General features: G+C 46.0%; 2 protein-coding genes across 6 annotated transcripts; one reads left to right on the forward strand and one right to left on the reverse strand.

Moving 5' to 3' along the window:
* Window positions 1-1,062: 1,062 nt before the first annotated feature.
* On the forward strand, window positions 1,063-7,881 carry adck5 (aarF domain containing kinase 5). Of its 2 annotated transcripts, XM_076112944.1 has the most exons (15): window positions 1,063-1,277; window positions 2,696-2,787; window positions 2,883-3,032; window positions 3,406-3,481; window positions 3,744-3,944; window positions 4,035-4,175; window positions 4,379-4,492; window positions 4,596-4,727; window positions 4,810-4,893; window positions 4,995-5,076; window positions 5,615-5,693; window positions 5,772-5,863; window positions 5,957-6,209; window positions 6,826-6,942; window positions 7,028-7,881. In XM_076112944.1, the coding sequence occupies exons 1-15, from the start codon at window positions 1,254-1,256 to the stop codon at window positions 7,128-7,130; spliced, it is 1,740 nt and encodes a 579-aa protein (XP_075969059.1). In that variant the 5' UTR covers window positions 1,063-1,253; the 3' UTR covers window positions 7,131-7,881. The 2 variants fall into 2 exon arrangements, with proteins under 2 accessions (XP_075969059.1, XP_075969060.1); XM_076112945.1 differs by lacking the exons at window positions 1,063-1,277; window positions 2,696-2,787 and having other exon boundaries at window positions 2,969-3,032; window positions 3,749-3,944.
* Window positions 7,458-19,827, reverse strand: cpsf1 (cleavage and polyadenylation specific factor 1). 4 transcript variants are annotated; one of them, XM_076112939.1, is made up of 38 exons: window positions 19,736-19,827; window positions 18,733-18,898; window positions 18,613-18,640; window positions 18,376-18,509; window positions 18,200-18,280; window positions 17,948-18,099; window positions 17,527-17,673; window positions 17,282-17,421; window positions 17,044-17,154; window positions 16,826-16,919; window positions 16,651-16,738; window positions 16,158-16,304; window positions 15,950-16,001; window positions 15,659-15,732; window positions 15,496-15,570; window positions 15,334-15,414; window positions 14,977-15,072; window positions 14,675-14,890; window positions 14,366-14,507; window positions 14,037-14,215; window positions 13,339-13,481; window positions 13,070-13,244; window positions 12,753-12,959; window positions 12,575-12,664; window positions 12,341-12,487; window positions 12,086-12,238; window positions 11,769-11,885; window positions 11,409-11,499; window positions 11,153-11,237; window positions 10,382-10,523; window positions 9,858-10,010; window positions 9,579-9,755; window positions 9,337-9,403; window positions 9,210-9,257; window positions 8,970-9,125; window positions 8,475-8,604; window positions 8,205-8,343; window positions 7,458-8,120 (listed from the first exon to the last, which is right to left on the reverse strand). In XM_076112939.1, exons 2-38 carry the CDS (start codon window positions 18,874-18,876, stop codon window positions 8,073-8,075), a joined length of 4,449 nt encoding a protein of 1,482 aa, XP_075969054.1. In that variant the 5' UTR covers window positions 18,877-18,898; window positions 19,736-19,827; the 3' UTR covers window positions 7,458-8,072. The 4 variants fall into 4 exon arrangements, with proteins under 4 accessions (XP_075969054.1, XP_075969053.1, XP_075969051.1 ...); XM_076112938.1 differs by having other exon boundaries at window positions 19,701-19,816; XM_076112936.1 differs by having other exon boundaries at window positions 19,613-19,771.
* Window positions 19,828-19,832: the final 5 nt, after the last annotated feature.

The raw sequence follows: 19,832 nt of genomic DNA on the forward strand, positions 1-19,832 counted from the left end.
AAATCCCAACAAGATCTGTTAAAAATGACAAAAATCCACTCAAGCCATCGTAGCTCTTTACTTGTTTTGTCTTTATTACAACTTTCAATAAACTTTGAGATGAGAACTTTTGAACCCACAGAGACCTATAAGTACCTGATTTAACATAAATATAATAATACTAAACCTGTCTCTTGTCACTATCAGGTTACAGTTATTTTCCTGTGACTGCAGCATTTACTACAATATACATTTCAACTTTAAACGTGCATTTAAGTGGATCTGCCGAAGTGAGGCAAGTTTGAAAAATATCATACTGTACAGGTTGCTTTACCTACATCACAGCCATGTAATTATTAATTGTTATTGTGTCCCATATGCTACTTTCAGTGATTCATTTATTTAGGTGAAGTCTGGGCATATGGAGGAGACTTAATGAATACCAATAAGAGGACACAAGGGCATTCTTTGAACCAATCCGTATAATCGTATCGTAGCGGTCCCTCCTACCAGAGAGTCCAACATCAAGATGACTATCTGCCCTCCATGTCCACACGGGTCCACGCGCGATATTTAACAAACTTCGTCAAACACTTGTTGTGCTCCTTCAAACGGACAGAGGCAATAATCTGTCGAGTGAATACCCAGACATGAGGACATGAGGACACAGAGACACGAGGACACAGAGATAGGACGACATGAGGACACGGGGACAAGAGGACAAGACAACATAAGGACATGAGGACACAGAGACATGAGGACATGAGGACACAGGCACATGAGGACACAGAGATAGGAGGACATGAGGACACGGGGACAAGATGACACAGAGACATGAGGACATGGAGACACAGAGGACACAAGGACATGAGGACACAGAGACAAGTGGACACAGGGACAAGAGAACACAAGGACAAGAGGACACAAGGACATGGGGATACAAGGACATGAGGACAAGGGGACACAATGACATGAGCACACAGGGACATGAGGACACGAGGACACAAGGACACAAGGACACAGAGACACGTTCACATTTGAGACTTGAGAGAAAATAGTTAGACCTATGAGCAAAATAAAGATCCCAATGATGTCGAATGAACAGGATTAAAGCGAAACCGGAAGTGAGTAAGGAGGAATGCCCCCTCCCACTCTCGTCCGTACTCTTTGGCATGCTAGCTGCCGGTCGATTATGGAGGTGGCCCCAGAAGGGAAGGGCACTTTGGATGTTAAATACTCTCTGAGAGCAGAGCTGTTTTACTATTCCAGGAACCATGGCAAGAGAGACCACCCGAGCAGTAAGTCAACAATATTCAATCATGTTTTGTTTAGCTTGGTTTAATAGTAGCATTAGCTAAAGTTAGCTAGCTAGTTGCACAACAGCCACGTTAACTGTAACGCTAACCTAACTATAACGTCAGCGTTACTGTAACACCAGCGTTACTGCTCACGCTAGCAACATAAATCAACAAACCGATGCAACGTGTTAAGAGTAGAAGCTGTATTTGTTTGTTTGTGCAAAAGACACACTGGACACGTGGGTGTTATTCAAAGAACTGTGTGTCACAGTCTTTCGCAATATTCCGTTACTATTTGCAGCTGTGGTTTTACGTATTTTAACATAAAGCAAAGATGCGCCTCTATATTAAAACAAATCCACAATTATCAGCTACGTTACTGGCGCACACTCTTAACTGATATTAGTGTGGCTCAGATGAGACGTAACCGCTCACTGTTGTGGTGACGCAAACACTCCGTGTGTGAGTGACGGACTGTTTGTTGATGTTTCAGTGTTCAGGTCCCTGAGATAAACTAATCTCAACATCAATTTGTCAGCACTGGAAACATTTTGTCCCTTCGCTGTATACAGCGAACAAAAACAAACTAAAGTACCCCGGCTGGTCGTATTGGCCTTGCTCTACCCCCCCCTCTCCTTCCCAGTACACACACACACACACACACACACACACACACACACACACACACACTACCGTGATCTGTATGTACATGAATATCAGATCGATCAATTAGTCAGTCGATGAAGAACAAGGAACTGGCAACTTTTTTAAAAAACAGCTCATTGTTTTAAGTCAAACATGAGTTCCTGCGTTATACTCTAAAATGAATATATATAGTTTTTTGGACTATATTTCAACATTTATTGGCATTTTATTGACTAAACCGATGATGGATGTGATCAGTAGTTGCTGTCCAGCTTTGGCGAAGTAAGACCATCACAAACGCACAAAGAGCCATGGGAGTCTGCAGGGAGCCTTTATAACCATTCTTTGTTTTTTTAATAATACAAGGGTGCACCCAGATTATAACAAGTGTGTCACAACTCAAAAGTGAAACACTGTTGCTGCCGACATGCCCACTGGGAAATCTGCAGCTATTGCAAATGGACTTTTCATTCCATTGTTTCATTTCTGCCTGCTCACTGTGGTTTATCATGGTGTACTTTGTACTCTGATACTGTGCATCTATTGCATAAGCCGTGCATCTTCATCCAATATTAATTTACGAGCCAATGACCTCGGAATGCAACTGTTGCAGGCTTTTTTTATTTATTTATTTTTACATTCGATGGTACGGTTTGGTGAACGTGACACTGCCGGCAGTAAAAAAACAAAAAAACCAACACCAGATTCAATGAGCCATGGTTAAGTCAAGAGTTCACTTGGTTATCAGATGACCAGTATGTTTTCCTCTTTAGTTACGGTTGTGTCTCCATCACATGGCTCTGCTCCGAAGACCCCCACATCCCGCCGCATCTCTCCAAAGAAATAGACCCTTCAGCTCACTAAGGTACCGAACAGCGGCCGGGCCATCGTCGCAGATCAACTTCTACCCACGGTAACGTTTCTGTTTTGATGAATTCATTTTTTTCTTCCTGCGTTAAGGGAAGGTAAGCGCCGGGGGCTGTTATGGAAGACACTTGTTGGCGTGTCTGTCGGTGTGCCCGTGGCAGTGGGGGTCCGGTATGCTGCGTCCGAACCCAGAGACAGGAGGAGGATGAAGGTTCTGACTGAAGGATTTGGTCGCTTCTGCAGGTTTGAGATGAAACCCGTAAACCGGTCCTACTCGTGTTTAAAGTGAGACTACGTGGCTTTTGCAGCACAGCAACCACTGTGGCTACAAGCGACAGTTCCCGGATGACATCGTGTTACAGTTCTGCAGCAGTCATCCCTTGAAATGACTCCGTGATGTCAGCGATCCTACTTAAAGTTAGCTAACATTAGCCACCATAAGCTACTAGACCATATGAGCTTTACATTTGTAGGAGGAACATGTTTCGTCTTTCAAACATAGTCTCACTTTAATGCTGGTCGTTTTCTCCTGGAGATGTTACCATTATGAGCCACTCACATTCTTTTTCATATCACGTTGAAGTCCCATCGACCCTCTTCGTCTGTGTGTCCTCAGATGTCTCTCTGTGGGAATCGTGATCTCTGTGGATTACTGGTGGACCACTAACGTGGCTCTTCGCGGCCAAGATGAGGTAAGTTCTCAAATACAGAAATAGGTTCCGTCTGAGCAGGTGATCTCAAAGAAAAAAAAACAGTCACGGCAATAATTACTTGCACTCCTCAGTGGTTTCTGAGGTATCACAATACAGAACACAGATGAAGGCTTAGAGAGAAAGATGACTGGTGTCTACGAGGTCGCGTAACGCATCCTCAACTCATATCTGTCCACGGGAAAAAATGCCACACAAACAATACACTTGAGAGTCATGTCTTGCTGCTGTCCTCCCCTGCTAGAGCAGCCCATCCTACCTGGCCAAGATGTCGGCCTGCCACCAACGGGCAGCCGAGTGCATGGTGGGAGGAGCCCTGAGCAACGGAGGAATATACATCAAACTCGGCCAAGGTCTGTGTTCCTTCAACCACCTGCTGCCCCCCGAGTACATCCGCACCCTGCAAATACTGGAAGACAAGGCCCTGAACCGGAGGTACAAAGAGGTGAGAACTGCAGCGCTAACAAAGACACGTGGTTCAGTAAATGAAAAGGGGGGGACGGCCTGAAATGTCTCAGCATTGTGTCTGCTCCAGGTGGATGCTCTCTTCCAGGAAGACTTCAACAAAACCCCGAAGCAGCTTTTTAAAGAGTTCGACTATGAGCCCATCGCTGCTGCCAGCTTGGCCCAGGTTCATAAGGCGGAGCTGTTTGACGGGACGCCCGTCGCCGTGAAGGTGAGCGCTGAGTTACTCTCCGGCACAGACGGTAAAACGGTCACATGGAAGAGATCGCACAGAGTGTAGAGAGCAGAATCGGACCATTCTGATCGAGTAACGCTACACGCTTTAGCATCCTCTCCTACATGAAAAGAAGGTCCCCCATCTTGCTGTTTTTGGGAGGTGGACAATCCAAACTGTTTTTATTCTATTGCCCACAGGTGCAGTACATTGACCTCAGGGATCGGTTTGACGGCGATATCAGAACATTGGAGATCCTGCTGGATGTCGTGAAGTTCATGCACCCCACCTTTGGATTCCGATGGGTTCTTAAGGTCAGGAAGCAGTTGTATTTCCTTATTAACCATATGTATATGTATATACCATATACATGTATATCTGTTTGGCCTGTTATTGATTCTATTCTACTTCATCTAGGACTTGAAGGGGACATTGGGTCAAGAGCTGGATTTTGAGAACGAGGCCAAGAATTCGGAGAGGTGCGCGGAGGAGCTGAAACACTTCAGTTTTGTTGTCGTACCCAAAGTGTTCTGGGAGCAAACCAGTAAGGTGAGGTCATCATCAGTGGTAGAAAATAACTAGATGTCCGACCTTTTCCTTGGCTAAACCTTTTCTCCTCTCCAATTCAAAGAGAGTGATGACGGCAGAGTTCTGCGACGGCTGCAAAATCAACGACGTGGAAGAAATTAAAAGACAAGGGTTGAGTTTGAAAGATGTGAGTTGATGCACTCGACACGGCAGCTGATGTTCAGAGTGGAGTGTTACCGTTGAAAGGCCATCTTTTAAAAACGCCTCATCAAATGTTTGCTTTTGCAGGCCGCAGATAAGCTGATCCGAACATTTGCCGAGCAAATATTCTACACCGGTTTCATCCACGCCGACCCGCATCCGGGAAACGGTGAGTTCATCGAGCACGTGTCTGTATGCACGTGTTGGACCACGACAGAGAAGATCATTACTCGTATTCAGCAGCAGCAGCTCTAGTGCTTTTGTGTTTTCTGTCAGTCTTGTATGAACTGCAACACCTCTGGGTCGTCAATCTCTCGCTTTCTAGAAGAGCACAAGCAATATCGGATTAGCTAATATTAGCTTATTGCTCATCAGTGGCGGTATTTAGGTCGGTGAATACATAATTACAGAAATCCTAAAAATATGTTCAACGGTAATTAAGAAACCGCTATTCTATAGTTTGTCCACCAGAGAGCACTGACGAGAACTGTTCAACTGTGAAAAATCCTGCTCAGTTTAAATCTGTGACAATAACTTCACACTAATTTAAGGGGATCCTCATCGTGTGTGTGTGTGTGTGTGTGTGTGTGTGTGTGTGTGTGTGTGTGTGTGTGTGTGTGTGTGTGTGTGTGTGTGTGTGTGTGTGTGTGTGTGTGTGTGTGTGTGTGTGTGTGTGTGTGTGTGTGTGTTGAATTCTTTGTTTGCAGTTCTAGTGAGACGAGGTCCTGACAACAAGGCACAGTTGGTCCTCTTGGACCACGGCTTGTACGAACACCTCAGCCAGCGGTAAGATTGGTCTCCGTCATATGACGACCTGAGAATATTTAGCCACGAGCTCGAACTCTAACCTTTTTATACCTTTAGTGACCGAGTGGCTCTCTGTAAACTGTGGCGGTCCGTAGTCCTGAGAGACGAGGCAGCAATGGAGGAGCACTCCAAAGCACTTGGTGTCAAAGGTGAGCGTACATCTGTTTGGCTATAAAAATCTAACAAACTTTTTTTTGTTAGAAAACTATTTATTTACATTTCGTATCTAACTTGCTGTGCAGAGTACTTCCTCTTCTGCGAGATGCTGCTGCAGCGGCCCATCAACATGCGTGAGCTGGGTCTGTCCAACATCCTGAGCCGAGAGGAGACGACCTACATGCGCGAGATGGCCAGCGAGCGCTTCGACAGCATCATGCGCGTGCTGAAGTCGATGCCCCGGCCCATGCTGCTCGTGTTCCGGAACATCAACACGGTCCGAAGCATCAACATCAGCCTGGGAGCGCCGGTGGACCGCTACTTTGTCATGGCCAAGAGGTCAGTGTCGAATTTTAAAAAAATCACAATCTTCATCGGCACGCAATGCATCTTGGGATATGTTGGGCCGCGAAGGATCCATCGGCTGTGTCTGTCTGGGAGAAGAAGGCTGCATTTGGAGGAGTCTTTGAAATGGGACCGCCGCTGGATTGGGACACAGCTGATGAAGACTTTGCTACATGTTGACGTTTTCAACTTGTAGGACTTGGTGTCCTTTTGGGATGACATTGAAAAGAAAGAGTCAGCCATTTAAGTTACATTTTAACAGGCCCTTTGACTTCTGGTGTTTGCTGAGTAAGTGTTTCCACTCACTAAGTGTTGCCAATTTTAACGGTGTTCTAAACTCACCAAGCTGCTTCCAACAGTCATTACGCAGTAGGTTAATCAGCTATCGGCATTCATCCAGCGTGGAGAAACTAAATATCGACCGTCATGTTCAGACATGAAGCAAACTAACAAACCGTAGCTTTTTTTTATTTTAGTTTTAAATCCTGGCTGCAGCAGATAAAGACTGACAGCTGATTGGACTCTAAGCCCCTTAACTTGCATTGTTTATTCTTCGGTAATGGTTGTGTTGCTGAGTGTCTCAAGCATCTTGGTCCCTCTTGTCTTCTAGTGCGGTGCGAGGCTGGGGGAACATCCAGGCAGCGAGGACGGGGGTGCTGCCCAGGCTCTGGGTCTTCCGCTGGGTGAGGACGACATGGGAGGGCCTTAAGTTCGAACTGGCTTTAAGGTAAAGACTCGTTTTAGTTTCATCAATGATGAAAATCGTGTTCCGTGATTGTGAGCCGCCAGATGTGAACGATGTGACTCTACAGGTGGGAGATGGCAGCGATGAGTCTGACGCGCTCCTTCCTGGGCCTGCTGTCCTACGTCGGTCTCGTATCTCTGGACGCAGACGTGTACGAGTACCTGAGGTAGTGCGCAGACGTCTCGCTACGAAGGAACTATTCCAAGCACAAGTTGATCCAACAGCAAGGAGTTATTTCCACGACTGTAGCAGCTCTAAATGCTGCTAGTAATGGTGCTGCTCGCGTGTGTCACGCGGATTCAACACCAAATCAGCCGGGACTCTGGTGTCAGACTGGACTCCTTTAGAACGGGTGAGACTGGACTGCAGGACTGTGAAGACCCAAACCCACTGTAGTGAGGCCTCCCAGAGGCCAGAACTTTAGAGCTTTACAGCCTATCGTAAGGCTTTGAATTAAATCATATTTTTGGTGTTCTTTAAATTTTGTTTTTGTGTAATCATAGCAATTGAAACACTTTAAACTGCAGATTATGTTTAAAGAACTATTCAGCAGTCGATGTATTCTGAGTTAAGTGGAAGAACAAGCTACACAAGCCGATGTTAAGCTGCAGCTCAACTATGTGAGAGAGTATTATTAATAAATATTTCGGTGCTCAAAGTGTGGGAAACCGCGGCTTTGATGACAGCAATACAGATTATAGGTTGTTGGATTAACCGTTTGTGTTCTGTGTTACACGGATGGAAGCTTCGCTGTCGGTGGTTTGGCTTCTTTTCTTCTGAGTCCACTCAGTCCAGTGCCAGCTAACCAAATGTTGTTAAATTATTTTAACAATGTAAATAAAATGTTCTACCTCCTTCTTTAAGGCATCATTGTCTTTCCAGCTCAATAAACACACACGAGCCTTGTGTAAATTACTTTCACAGTAGTGTTTTTTTTTTTTTTTGTTTTTTTTATACAAAATATCCTAAGAAAACATGGCTGCCCTCTTTTTTTTTTTTGTCCAACAAGTAAGAAAAACAAATCAGGTTTGCACAAAGATGGCCGTAACAAAACGTTTTTCTCCATTCAATATAAAACGGCGTTCAGTGGACGAGGCGTAGGAATGTGAATCTCAGAAATGAGCCGTTACTCTGTCCACCTCCAGAAGGTCATCCAGGATCTAGGGAGGGAGGAAACGAGAAGGAGAGTTGGAACAGGAGAAGCGACCTCACTGACATCCTCTCTCCCGTTAGTGCACACTCACGATGTCTTGAGTGGTGCCGATCTTCTTGGCCAGCTCGCTGCGCTCCATCGCACTGAGGTATAGGTACTTGTTGAGGAGTTCTCCGTCCAGGATGTTTCTCACAGCGTTCTGCAGCGTTCGTCTGTCGCTCTGCAGCATTCTGGAAGATACAAAAGGTTCATCACACAGCTCAACCTAAACCTGTCCCCACCCAAAAGGTTCATCACACAGCTCAACCCCCTTTGCATCCCTGTAAACACTGAGCAGTGGTTTCTAAAGCGTGACGAGCACCTGAAGGCTTTTGGGTTGAGACCAGCATGATGAGGCAGCATGGAGTTCAGAGCATTTTGCAACATCAGCAGACGGCGATACGTCTTCTCCTGCATGGGGAGGAGCAGCCCGACTCCTCCGTCCAGGGTCGCTGTGTGAACGCAGATAAAAAACAAACAAGGTTTAGTCCACATGGAGCAGTAGTATTGATTTCTTTATTATCTATTTCGATACTTTTTTTGTAAATTAGATCCATCAATGCCTGACAAAGGTCTACAACAAAAACATAAAAAAACAAACTATATATAATTTATTTACCCTCTTTAAGTTTATATTTGCTTGCAACTTTTTAGTATTTTTTATATATTCCCGAGTCTGTCAGCGTCGCCAGATTTAACACCAGTGACACTTAGATTTACATCCAACCATAGAAGTCGCCTGATCTGTTTTCCGTCGGAGACTCGCTGGCTGACTGATTCTAATCCTTCCGTTGGCTCCGACATCGTGGCCACTTACCGAACCATGTGATGTGCTTGTTGTCATAGGTCAGCGCCTTCTTGCTGCCGGTGTCCAGGGCGCCTCTGCACGGCATCCGCCAGAAGGTGTTGATGTTGGCTCCGGCGTTGAAGTCGGCTCGCCTCAGCAGGCGCATTCCTCCAAAGCTCTCTTTAGCTGCAACCACAGAGCGCTCATCACACAACTGCATGTGAATGAATAACAAATACTTCACATTTGCACATTGTCCACATTGCATACCTTCAGGTAAATACATGTACACGCTGAGGTTCTTGTCTCGATCGGAAACTACAAGGAAAAGAAAAGGTTAATGAGAACACGGGAACTTTTGATTGAATTTGCTTCCCGAGGGCATTACGAACATTACCCAATAATCCGAGCTGGTTGTTGTCCACGATGAACTCGATGCTGTAAACCTCCAGAGGCTTCGCGTCCTGTGGCCAAAACAAAAAGACAAACTGTTAAATCCCGTCAAAGACAGCTTCAGTCCCTGAAGAGCTGCGCTCTTCTCTTCCAGAGACGCACCATCAATACTCACTGAATCAATAAACACTCCATTGTGTGGAAACGATCTCTGCTACATCAGACACCGAGGAAAGTATTTCTCACCCTGCTGACGAGCGACAGCGTCTTGCTCTCCTGCTGGTAGCGGAGCAGCGAGACGCTCTTCATCAGATCGGCAGCCAGGATGAAGTTCTTGATGCTGAACATCTGGTGGATGTACAGCTGGGTGTCGATGAAGGCCATGCCCGTCAGGTCGTTGTCCTTCAGGACCCACAGGAAGATCTGCAGGAACACGGAGGAGCTTACAACCTTCATATTTACACGTTTTCTGATTCCAGCTGTGTGAACTCCTAAAGTTGTGATGTGAGAGTTTCGGGGTGAGACCTTCTGTCCGATGGCCGACACCAGGTAGCCATGGCAGTGACACAGAGCCGTCACCGGCCCCTTCTGCTCCTTCTCATACAGCACTTTGAACTTGTTCTTGGTGAGCGGCTGGCCGGGCTCTGGCACCACTTCAATAACATCCAGGATCACGATCTGAACAAAAGACATCAAACAAGAAGCCGTCAGCAGATGTTTTCATTCCTCCTTTTGCTCACATGAACCACGACGCTGCACTCAGAAGAGCTGTGAGAACGCAACGGTCCGGATCGGTTGGACGGGACATTAGCTATGTGGCTGCGGTGTATTTGCGTAAATTCCGGCACCGCCCCTACGACCAAGTATTTCCAGTCGGTGAGAATGTGTCCGACACCGACGGTCTCCTGTTGCGTGCTACACGTGTAAAAGGGGAAACTCGGGACAATGTCCCGACCCGGAGTTCATACGAGAAGACGGCTTTATTTTGATCACCGTGTGGGTTATAGTGAGAAGGACGTTTTTTGGTGGTAAAGGTGTGAGCTGCTCACCCGGCCCCTGCAGGTGACCTCCTCCCCCTGCATCAGGCAGGTCCCGGCGGCGATGTAGCCCTTCAGCCCGGACACGGTCTCCTGACTCCTCAGAGCCACCGTCTTCATGCAGGTCACGTGTTCCCACTCGTCCAGGTCGTACCTGGTGGAAACGGAGAGAGAAGGCACATTCACACAGCTGTTCAGTGTGTACTACTTCGGTGCTCCTGTCTGATAATTCAGATTATACATTACGTATTACGTCATTGCCACAAATATATTTAACTTATGCTGCACGCCCCCTCTTCTTTTGTTCCATTGCCTGTTTTGTGTCTTAGCTACCAGTTGCTATCACTGTCTAATGTCTATCAACTCATTCTCACTCTCAACTAGCCAAACATTATGCTCGGTCAGCTGCCCTTAGCTTCAGACTAGGACGCTTTGGTTCCCCTCTGGAGACAGTTGTGGACGTGTCAGAGACGGTGCGTCAGTTTCCACTCGTGACATGCAGAGTGTCTTCTCAAAATAAACTTCCATCTTCACAGGAGGTTTAGGTTTAGGCAACACAACCACTGAGTTAGGTTTAAGAAAAGAGCCTGGTTTAGGTTAACTTGACTGACGACACCAACGACTCAGGTGTTCACTAAACCTGCTGATGTTTACTTTGCTGGTGTGGAATCTGGTGGAATTAAAATGCAGACCTGACATTTCCATCTGACCCTCACTGAGACTAAATTAATTGTCTACATTTGTCTTTGCGAACTGGTAAACCTCAAAGAGAACTTCTTTTACCGCGTGTTGGGAATGGTCTCCCAGCTGACTGGAGAGATGAGCTGGATGGAGAACTTCTCCTGCTGCGGGTTAATGTAACGTTCATCTGCAGTGACAACAGGAGAAACAACAGTAATGACTCAAATGAAGACAGACTCAGTTTACTGACTGCAGGAGTTATTTCAGAAACACTGTGTGAACTATTTTGGGAATATGTGATAATCGTGACATGTAGTTTTCATATTGTTCTACGGGTGCGTATGTGTTCATGTCTGACCTCGATCTATGGTTTCAAACTCCTTCTCCTCTCCCGTCATCCTGGGGATGCGTGTGCAGGTCTCCTTCACACTGGTGCATATAGCGTACACCTAAGAGGGAACAAAGCCAAAAAGTTCACATCAAAGACTAATCCCCTCAAAGTCACCCGCATTGATTTTCTTTTCCCTCTCGCAGTAAGAAAACTTTAAGGCCAGAGGGCTTTCGTCTCGAACTTTTCAAAGCGGCTCGATCGATACGCTTTTATTTTGCATGGCGTTATGCAGGCGGAGGTGTGAGAGTCCGGGGCATGTGTTTCAGCTTGAATCTGTGTCATGTCGCTGCCTGTGGTGCTGTGTGGGCACAGTGAGGGGAGCCTTGCCTTGGATTCCACGTGGTAGGAGACGTAGTGGACGGTGCACCTCAGCGGGATCTTCCTGACCGGCCATGGAGCATCGTAGGACAGATAGGTGGGCAGGACGCTGATCCTCAGCTCGCCCTGCGGGAAGACACATGCACACACACACACACACTGAAAAGGTTTCTAGAAACTAGATGAAAGAATAATAAAACTGCACTTTGTTGTGTTTCACTGTCTCTAGATTCTAATTCTTATAAGAGTTGAGTTTCCCTTCATAGTGGAGTTGACAGAGAAGAGAACACCTACACTATTAAAGTGAGAGTGCGTCCTCTGTGTACCTGTTTGTTGAAGTAGAGGAAACCTTTGGGGCAGTTGATGTTATGGAATGGTGAGAAAGACTCGATGGAGCCATCGATGGTCATGGGGTGAAGCCTGATGGCCCCACGAGAGGTGACCAGCATCCAGTGAGGAGACGGACCACAGATGAACACCTGTGAAAACCACAACATGTTTTATGTGGTTAATCACAAGAGTACGTGACGGGATGCAACGCTTCACAACAACGTGACGCTCTAAGAGAATGGCCTCCTCACCCCCGAGTATCCAGAGATGTCCTCAAAGTATCTGAATCTGGCAATCCGACTTTTCACAGCTGCAGTCTCCTCGGCGGCACCGCTCTCTGCCTTCTTATCTTTCTTCAGCTTGGATTTCTTTTCCCTGAAGTTAATGTTGTGGGGCACCTGTGCGCAGTGCGAGCAGCACAGTTAACATTCACCTCATTCATATTTCACTTGTGGTAATTCGTCTTCATCGGTCTCGGCTCTTACCTTTTTGAAGCGCACTTTCAGGTTGTTCTGTGGCTGCTGTTGGTCGTACGGGAACGCTTCGTAGATCAGAAGCTCCTGTTCCACGTGGACCTAGAAAATGAGAAAACGTCTTGTTAAACCCTGTTTTCATTCCATGTTACGTTTCTATTTTTATGGAGTGAAACACACAAACGCTCACCAGTAGATAGGGTCTGCTGTAGTTGTAGCCGAGTGAAACCAAAGACACTTCTTTGACTAGAGGGATCTCTCCTTGACGCGTTACTTCTTCTTTTTTACCCTCCCCCTGTGCTGCTGACTGGCCAGACGAACTGTCCACCAGCACCCTCTGACCAACCGGGAAGTTCTTCACCAGGAACACCAAGCGCCAGTCTGGGATCTGGTAAATCTGTCAAAACAAAAACAAAGGCCGTGGGGAAAAAGGAAGCCTGGAAAGCAGCATTAACGTCCTGACTAATATAGTGTTTGTATCCCTGTGGTGTAAGATACACCCCGTACCTCCATGACACCATTCTCCCTGATGATGATGCACCAGTGGCTGGGCTCCGCTTTGCTCGAGCTTCCGTCAAAAAGCCCTTGTGCCCCGTAGCTGCGGCCCATCTCATCCCGTCCATGCGCTGCGCTGGCGTTCGAGTCTCCGTACAGCATTTCCTCCTCATCGTCCACTGTGTTACTACACACACACACATATAACGTGAATCGATCCATAGATAAATAGGACGTGTAGCGACTGGTTGGATGTTTCAGCGCGGCGGCGACGCTCTTACCTGAGGTCGTGGATGACGGTCTCTACTTCAGACTGACTGCTGATGACGGCGTCCTCTTTGACGAAGGAGCTGCTCGCTTTGTTTTCTGTGGTGAACATTCCGCTCACGTCTCGGTAAGCACACAGCGCGATCACACGGGATTGCTGTTGATTGGGAGGCGGTTTTAAACATGTTAATGAGTGTTTCATGACTGTAGTTTCTAAATGATGGAGTGTAATACTGCTGTGCATTTGCATGTTGCTCTGAAGTGAACCGAGTGATACTAGTGAAACTGCAGCACCAGAGACTCTAGCACATAGACTGAGTATAAAGATGGACGAGGCGTCTCCACTTCCTCCCACTGAACAAAAGTGAAGCCAAAGCATCCCGGGTACGAGAGCTGCAATCTTCAGATTTTTATGTAATTTAGAGCCCGAAACGGCGCAGTATTGGGAGTAGCGGAATTAGAGGTCCATCCAAACACCCGCCTGAGCAAGTCACCAGTCGAGCATGACTAGAGCTTGTCAGTGGGAGCCACTTAGCTGCTGCGTTAGCACCACGGTAGCCGTTTGGCTAGAAAGAAACAACAACCAAGCATTATATCCGTTTGGCCCAGCTCCCATTCGCTAACATGGAAGGAGCGGGATTTATGCTCTACCCCAACAGCTGCAGTCTGTCCACCAGGGGGTGTATTTGACTGATGAGGAGGATTTACTCACAGCGGGGATCTGTGGTTTCTGCAGGGCCAGGCGGTGAGTCTTCCCCATGTATGTGTCGGTCTTCAGTGCAAACATGGTGACAACCCCCTCTGCAGTCATGATGACCACGAAAGGGTCCGCCACGGAGCAATGCACTATGGGAGAGCCCAAGTCCACGGGGATGAAGTGGAGCTGTGTCACTGAAAGCACAATTGAAAGAGAATGTGTCAGTGAAACAGGATGGCATTATGTTTAACGCCTTTAATTTGCTCTGATATTATACAAGTGTACTACTTTACTCCGACAGCAGTTTGCTACTGCAACAACCTAACGTTGTTATCCTTCGTTACCTCCTTCCAGTAGCCGGATACCCATGGGGGAGACTTGAATGATGTACTTGTTGTCTCCGATGTTTCCAGCAAACACAGTGGGTCCTTGGGTAGCAAAGCCACTGGTGTCCAGCTCCATGATCTCCTGACCTGTCTGGAGGATCTGCACAAAAACACAACCAAGTTACAGAAGCTATCATCCAAATTGCATAATAAATAGGTTTTGTTTCCCCCATAACATCTTATTTATATTCAAAACGTATATATCTTTGCATCTGTTCAAATGAAAATGGCTGAACATTAAGATGTGTAATGACGCGTGTTTCTCACCATGGTTGAATCCTCTCTGCTCAGAATGAGGAAGCCGTGCTTCTTCGTATCATCCTCCAGAGGAGGCTCTGTCTTCTCCTCCTCCTCCTTCTCCTCCTTCTCCTCCTCCTCCTCCTCCTCCTCCTCCTCCTTCTCTTCCTTGTCCTTTTCTGCCTCTTCACCATCCTCGCCGGTCTCGGTCTCTGCCCCGTCCTCGGATCCATCGCTTTTTGCTGCCTGAGAGAGGAGCGAGAAACATCTTACTGTAACAGAACATAAACATTGAAAACGTGCGGCTGTTGAGCAGAAAAGAAACGCGGTACTTTTTTGTCTTCCTTGACTTCATTGGAGATGACTGTCCACATGTCGTGGCAACCCGGCAGCTCAAACGTAGTGACTACCTGGGGTCGGATGCTCCTCTGAGAACAGAATGGAAGTAAGTAGCAGATGTAAGCAGATAGTATATGGTACACATATATATATATATATATATACACCACACATGCTGGTGCTATAAATCCCAAAAGCATTTAAGAGCTGTGATCTGATGTGTCTGGGGTGTTTACAGGCTACTCCGTGGATCTCTGAGGCAGCCCTGGTAGACCCAGACTTCTCCATGCTTACACCTGACCAGGTGCACATGCTTTGAAACAACACATGACATCAGGGGGACAACTTACCTGGAGTACAGACAGCGCACCGTTCTTGCCGTAGCCAGAGCACACCACGACCTCCAGGTCAGGCTCCGGGTTGTTCTGGAACTGAAATATGAACATCCAAGTCAGAAACCACAAAGCACATCTACCAATGAGGAACGCTAGAAAGTGTTTTAATGTGTATACCTCTTCAGACAAGAACGCAGGTTCACCCATGGAGGCATTTGCACAAGGTCCAATGTTGAGTATGCTATCACACACCTGCACGTACACAGATAATCAATCATCCTCCACACAGACAAGCATTTATATAAAAAGCAATTTAAGCTTTTCTTTTTTCCTCTTTTACCTCAAAGGAGTATGTAGCCAGCTGGGTGCCTGACTGGGCCTCACTTCCGTACACTTCTATCTCATCCACCTCATCTGACAAAACACAGAAGTTCAGTGAAACACAGATTGACAGATAAAACACACACACACACACACACACACACACACACACACACACACACACACACACACACACACACACACACACACACACACACACACACACACACACACACACACACACACACACACACACACACACACACACACACACACACACACACACACGAAAAAGTAAACTGCAACATACCCGTCCAGTTGGTGGAAGATTCTACTCTCTTCTTTTTGCTTGGCGGTTCTTCCTGGAAATTATAAGCAGTGATTTAGTTTATAGACAAGACAACACCGAAGTAGCTGCAATTACACAAACATAACTCAAGTGACAAGAAAGATGGCATTTCAATGGTACTTCACGACAAAAGGCTTTGTTAAAATTGACATTTCATGCAATCACAAACCTGTTTATCTTTATCCTTCTCTTCACTTTCCAGGTCATCGTTGCCCTCCTCTGGTGGCGTCTCCTGAAGTTTCTCCGTGTACTTCAGGAGCAGCGAGTTGCCGAGGCGGGAACCCAGGAAAATGTAGCCGGGCTCCATGGTCACCATCTGGAGGAGGCGAGCCGGGAGCGTGAAATATCAGTTTCTATTCTAAATCCCCTGAAGACTGACAGACTAAAGAGGTATTCAGTATTTACTCCACACCCTAAAAGGTCAGCCAGATATAAGAAACTACCTGTGGGTTTTGGGTAAAGTCTGGAGTGTTTCTGTGGTATTCGGAAGCTTTAATCTTGAAGTGCTGGTATTTCTAAACCCTGTCAGTCAAACCTTAATCCCTCCAGCCTTTTGTGCTCTATTGTGTTGCGTTTGTCCACGGAAACATAAAAGACTACAGAAGATATAGACTTCCTGTCTCATCAGACCACTGCGGCTCACAGTTGCGGGCAGAACTTACGCAGGTTGTCAGGACGCTGGCAGCAGCTTTGTCAAAGTGGAAAGCTCGGACACTTCTCATGCCGTCAGTTATGAGGGTCAACACGTAACTGCAAGACGACAACAGTCAATCAGTGAAGAATCGTAAACTGCCACCATTGTTTATGTTCATTCTTGTGGTGATTACAATGACTCACATTTCTCCTCCTTTCAAAGAGATGACCATCTTGTCATAGGCAATAAAGTCAGACTGGGAGCAGTCTAGTGAGATCTTCACTTCATCCTGTACACCTGGGAAACCAAGACATGTCATCCAGTGATGAGCATCACAGAGTATCAAATGATATGTAACGCAACGAGGCCAGATATCAGAGATACAAGTATACGTGTGTGTGTTTCCGATGGTAATGCTTACGCAGAGGGAATGCTGTGGTCCCATTTGTCTGAGAGTTGAGAGAAACTCCATATGGTGGAACGCTCTGGTTCAGATACAGCAATGAATTCACAGCAAACACCACCACACCACCTGGAAAAGATTTGATATGTGAGCAAAGAAGCTACAACGCAAACACTAGAGTCTAAATGTATATTTAACACTTAAGTGACCACACCGTTCATAAACAGAGACAAGAGAGAGAATTCCCTGAGCTCACCGATTGGCTTGGGAACAGGCATGACCTGCGTACAGTCAAAAGGCAGATTACTGAGGGACCAGATGACAGGATGCACCTTCTGCATTATGTTGAGGGAGATGGCAACGATGCTACAAGTGTCCTGGCGCACAGCCACACGCCTGGCAGAATGAAAACAAAACAAGGCCATATTTATAGCAAACAGCAACTGGTTGAGTAAAACAACATAAAAGTGGTGGTTAAAGCTGATAACGTGGTGGACTGACCCGGGCCATGTCTGGTTGGGCTCAAACAGGATGAGCAACGTGGGCTCGTAGTAGCCATGGAGGAACTTCATGTCGACGATGTTGAGCAGCTTCTCGTCCAGCTCGCGGACGTCAATTATGTAGCTGGGTAGGAAGCTGGATTTAGGTCTGTAGATGAGATACAATGACAGAAGTGCTCGCAGTTAAACCATTACACTATCCATTCATGTCAGACATGGTTAGATAACTACGGTCTGTGTAAACTTTAACAGCAGCAAGATTACGGTGGCCTTTTTTAGTCAAATGGCAGTTTAAGTTATACATTGAAATGTGAATTTCCACATTTAGTAACAACCAAACAGTTTATGGTTTTGTGACACAAGTGCCAACCAGACTCTGGAAAACATTCATGAGCAGAATGTATAGTGGACAGCAGGCGTACCCTTCTCCAACTCCACCCTCCTGTTCATCAGTTAGAGTGTCCTTCCTGAATGGCAGCACCACAAGCTGGGTGCCATAAACGAGCATTACAGCACAGCGATTCTCTGGATCTACACGGACAATGGGAATATGTACATTCTGTACAAAACCATCCTGAAAGTGTAAAAAAGAGTTGCAAATTAGCTTAACAATTAGTTCACTCGTGTATGTCAACATTTCCTCTAATTTAGACAGATAATGCTGCCGAACATACTCTGAGCTCTGGCTCCTCAAAGTAATGGAGGGACAGAGTCTTGAGGTCGTGTGTGCCGGGATCGTACTCCACTACAGACAACTGGTGAGGGAACAAACACAACCACACTCAGGTCAAACACAACTTTAAGCAGTTTTAAAATGTTGTTGGGCAGTGCGCAGCCTAGACAATGATACCTTGGCATCTTTGAAACTGAGAAGGAGTGCATCTCTGTTGGCTCCCACAAGCTGCACACTGGCCATGGACATAATATTGCCGAAGAGAGAAAAGGATGCCACCTGCTCCAGCTTCTCCTTACGAGATTTAGAATCTGTAGGAGGAGAGAATGACGTTGAACCACAAATGCACTCATTTAAGTTGATATCATGAATTCACAGTAAAATGTGTACTTTGAGTGTGATGTCTACACATACCTGTAGACTTGTCAGCCTTCGACGTGCTCTGAAATGACGACATAGATGTTACACATATCACAAAAAGCTGTTAATGCTTGTATTTAAAAACGTGGTACAGTGAAACAGACTTATAGTTACCTCCACATCGTGAATAATCCTGTAGACGTAAAGTTGAGATGTCCCAGCGACGACCAAATTCTTCTCCTTGCTGGATATAAAGTTGCAGTAGACGGAGAACTCCACTGCAGTGGGTGTGTGTGCTTGTCTGTACACAGCATACATCCTGAAAGGGTTACCTCAGCATCTGACAGGTGAGAACAGGCATGTTAAGATCTCTTAACATCACTTTTGAGAGCCCCTGTCCAATAAATAAACCCAACATTTGTTCTCCAACCCTCCAAATTAAACTGGCTAGCAGCGTGAAACAATGGCTAATACTGATATTTTGCTAAGTTTAAATGACCTACATGCAAAATGTAATATTACACGCCCCCATCAATAAAGTAGTGCTTTATTTTGTAGTCAATGCATGGTTGTAATTTACGTTATCGTCCCTCTGAGACTGCATATATTTCTAGCTACATTTAATGGTTTTATCTGTGGTTATTCAACACAGCAGGTTAAAGTACTTCTATATGAATCAATACTATTAATGTGAACATTTGCTCCCATCATAAACAAACGCTGGTTAGCGTATAATTAACAAAAAGGTAGCGCTAAGTTTTGGCAGCTAGCTTAGATAATTAGCTTCCCCATGTAGCCTAACGTCTATTTAATGACGCATGCTAGTAGCGTTAGCCCATTCAGCCATGTTGTTACTTGTTGTGACCAGCGTGTCTCCGCCAAGTTATCTTCAGATAACCAATGTAACGGAAAAGTCGTTAGCTATGTTAGCAACGCGCGAATGTTTCCTATTTCTAGCTAGCATATTAGCTAGCATAGCACAGCGCGTGCACCTGACAATATTTTTTTGGCATGGTTTTTTTTTGCAAATCGTGAATTAAACTTGTCAACGTACCTATATCAAACACGTTATAAGAGTCTGAAGCTTTATTGTCCCTTCTTCTGTTAACATTTAGGGTGTCATAGTTTGTGGGTTTACTAACTTAAGCTAGCTTGTCCAAGAGCCAGGTAAGCTAACCGTTTGTAGGATGGATGGGTCAGTTAGTTGTCGTTATGTTGTCGGTGTCTTCTTCGTCCCTTTCATTTTCGGCAGACTAGCTGCTCCGAGGTGTACT

Source organism: Anarhichas minor, unplaced genomic scaffold, assembly GCF_050575085.1.
Source record: "Anarhichas minor isolate MPS153535 unplaced genomic scaffold, ASM5057508v1 ptg000051l, whole genome shotgun sequence".
Classification (NCBI taxonomy): domain Eukaryota; kingdom Metazoa; phylum Chordata; class Actinopteri; order Perciformes; family Anarhichadidae; genus Anarhichas; species Anarhichas minor.

What these genes read in the sequence shown, in the direction of transcription:
- adck5 (XM_076112944.1), top strand. Translation starts at nt 1,254, where the DNA reads ATGGCAAGAGAGACCACCCGAGCA. An exon ending in CAAAGCACTTGGTGTCAAAG is followed by an intron (nt 5,864 to 5,956) that starts GTGAGCGTACAT and finishes CTTGCTGTGCAG; the next exon opens with AGTACTTCCTCTTCTGCGAG. An exon ending in TACTTTGTCATGGCCAAGAG is followed by an intron (nt 6,210 to 6,825) that starts GTCAGTGTCGAA and finishes CTTGTCTTCTAG; the next exon opens with TGCGGTGCGAGGCTGGGGGA.
- cpsf1 (XM_076112939.1), bottom strand. Translation starts at nt 18,876, where the DNA reads ATGTATGCTGTGTACAGACAAGCACACACACCCACTGCAGTGGAGTTC. An exon ending in CCCAACCAGACATGGCCCGG is followed by an intron (nt 17,422 to 17,526) that starts GTCAGTCCACCA and finishes TCATTCTGCCAG; the next exon opens with GCGTGTGGCTGTGCGCCAGG. An exon ending in ATCTTCCACCAACTGGACGG is followed by an intron (nt 15,733 to 15,949) that starts GTATGTTGCAGT and finishes GTGTTTTGTCAG; the next exon opens with ATGAGGTGGATGAGATAGAA.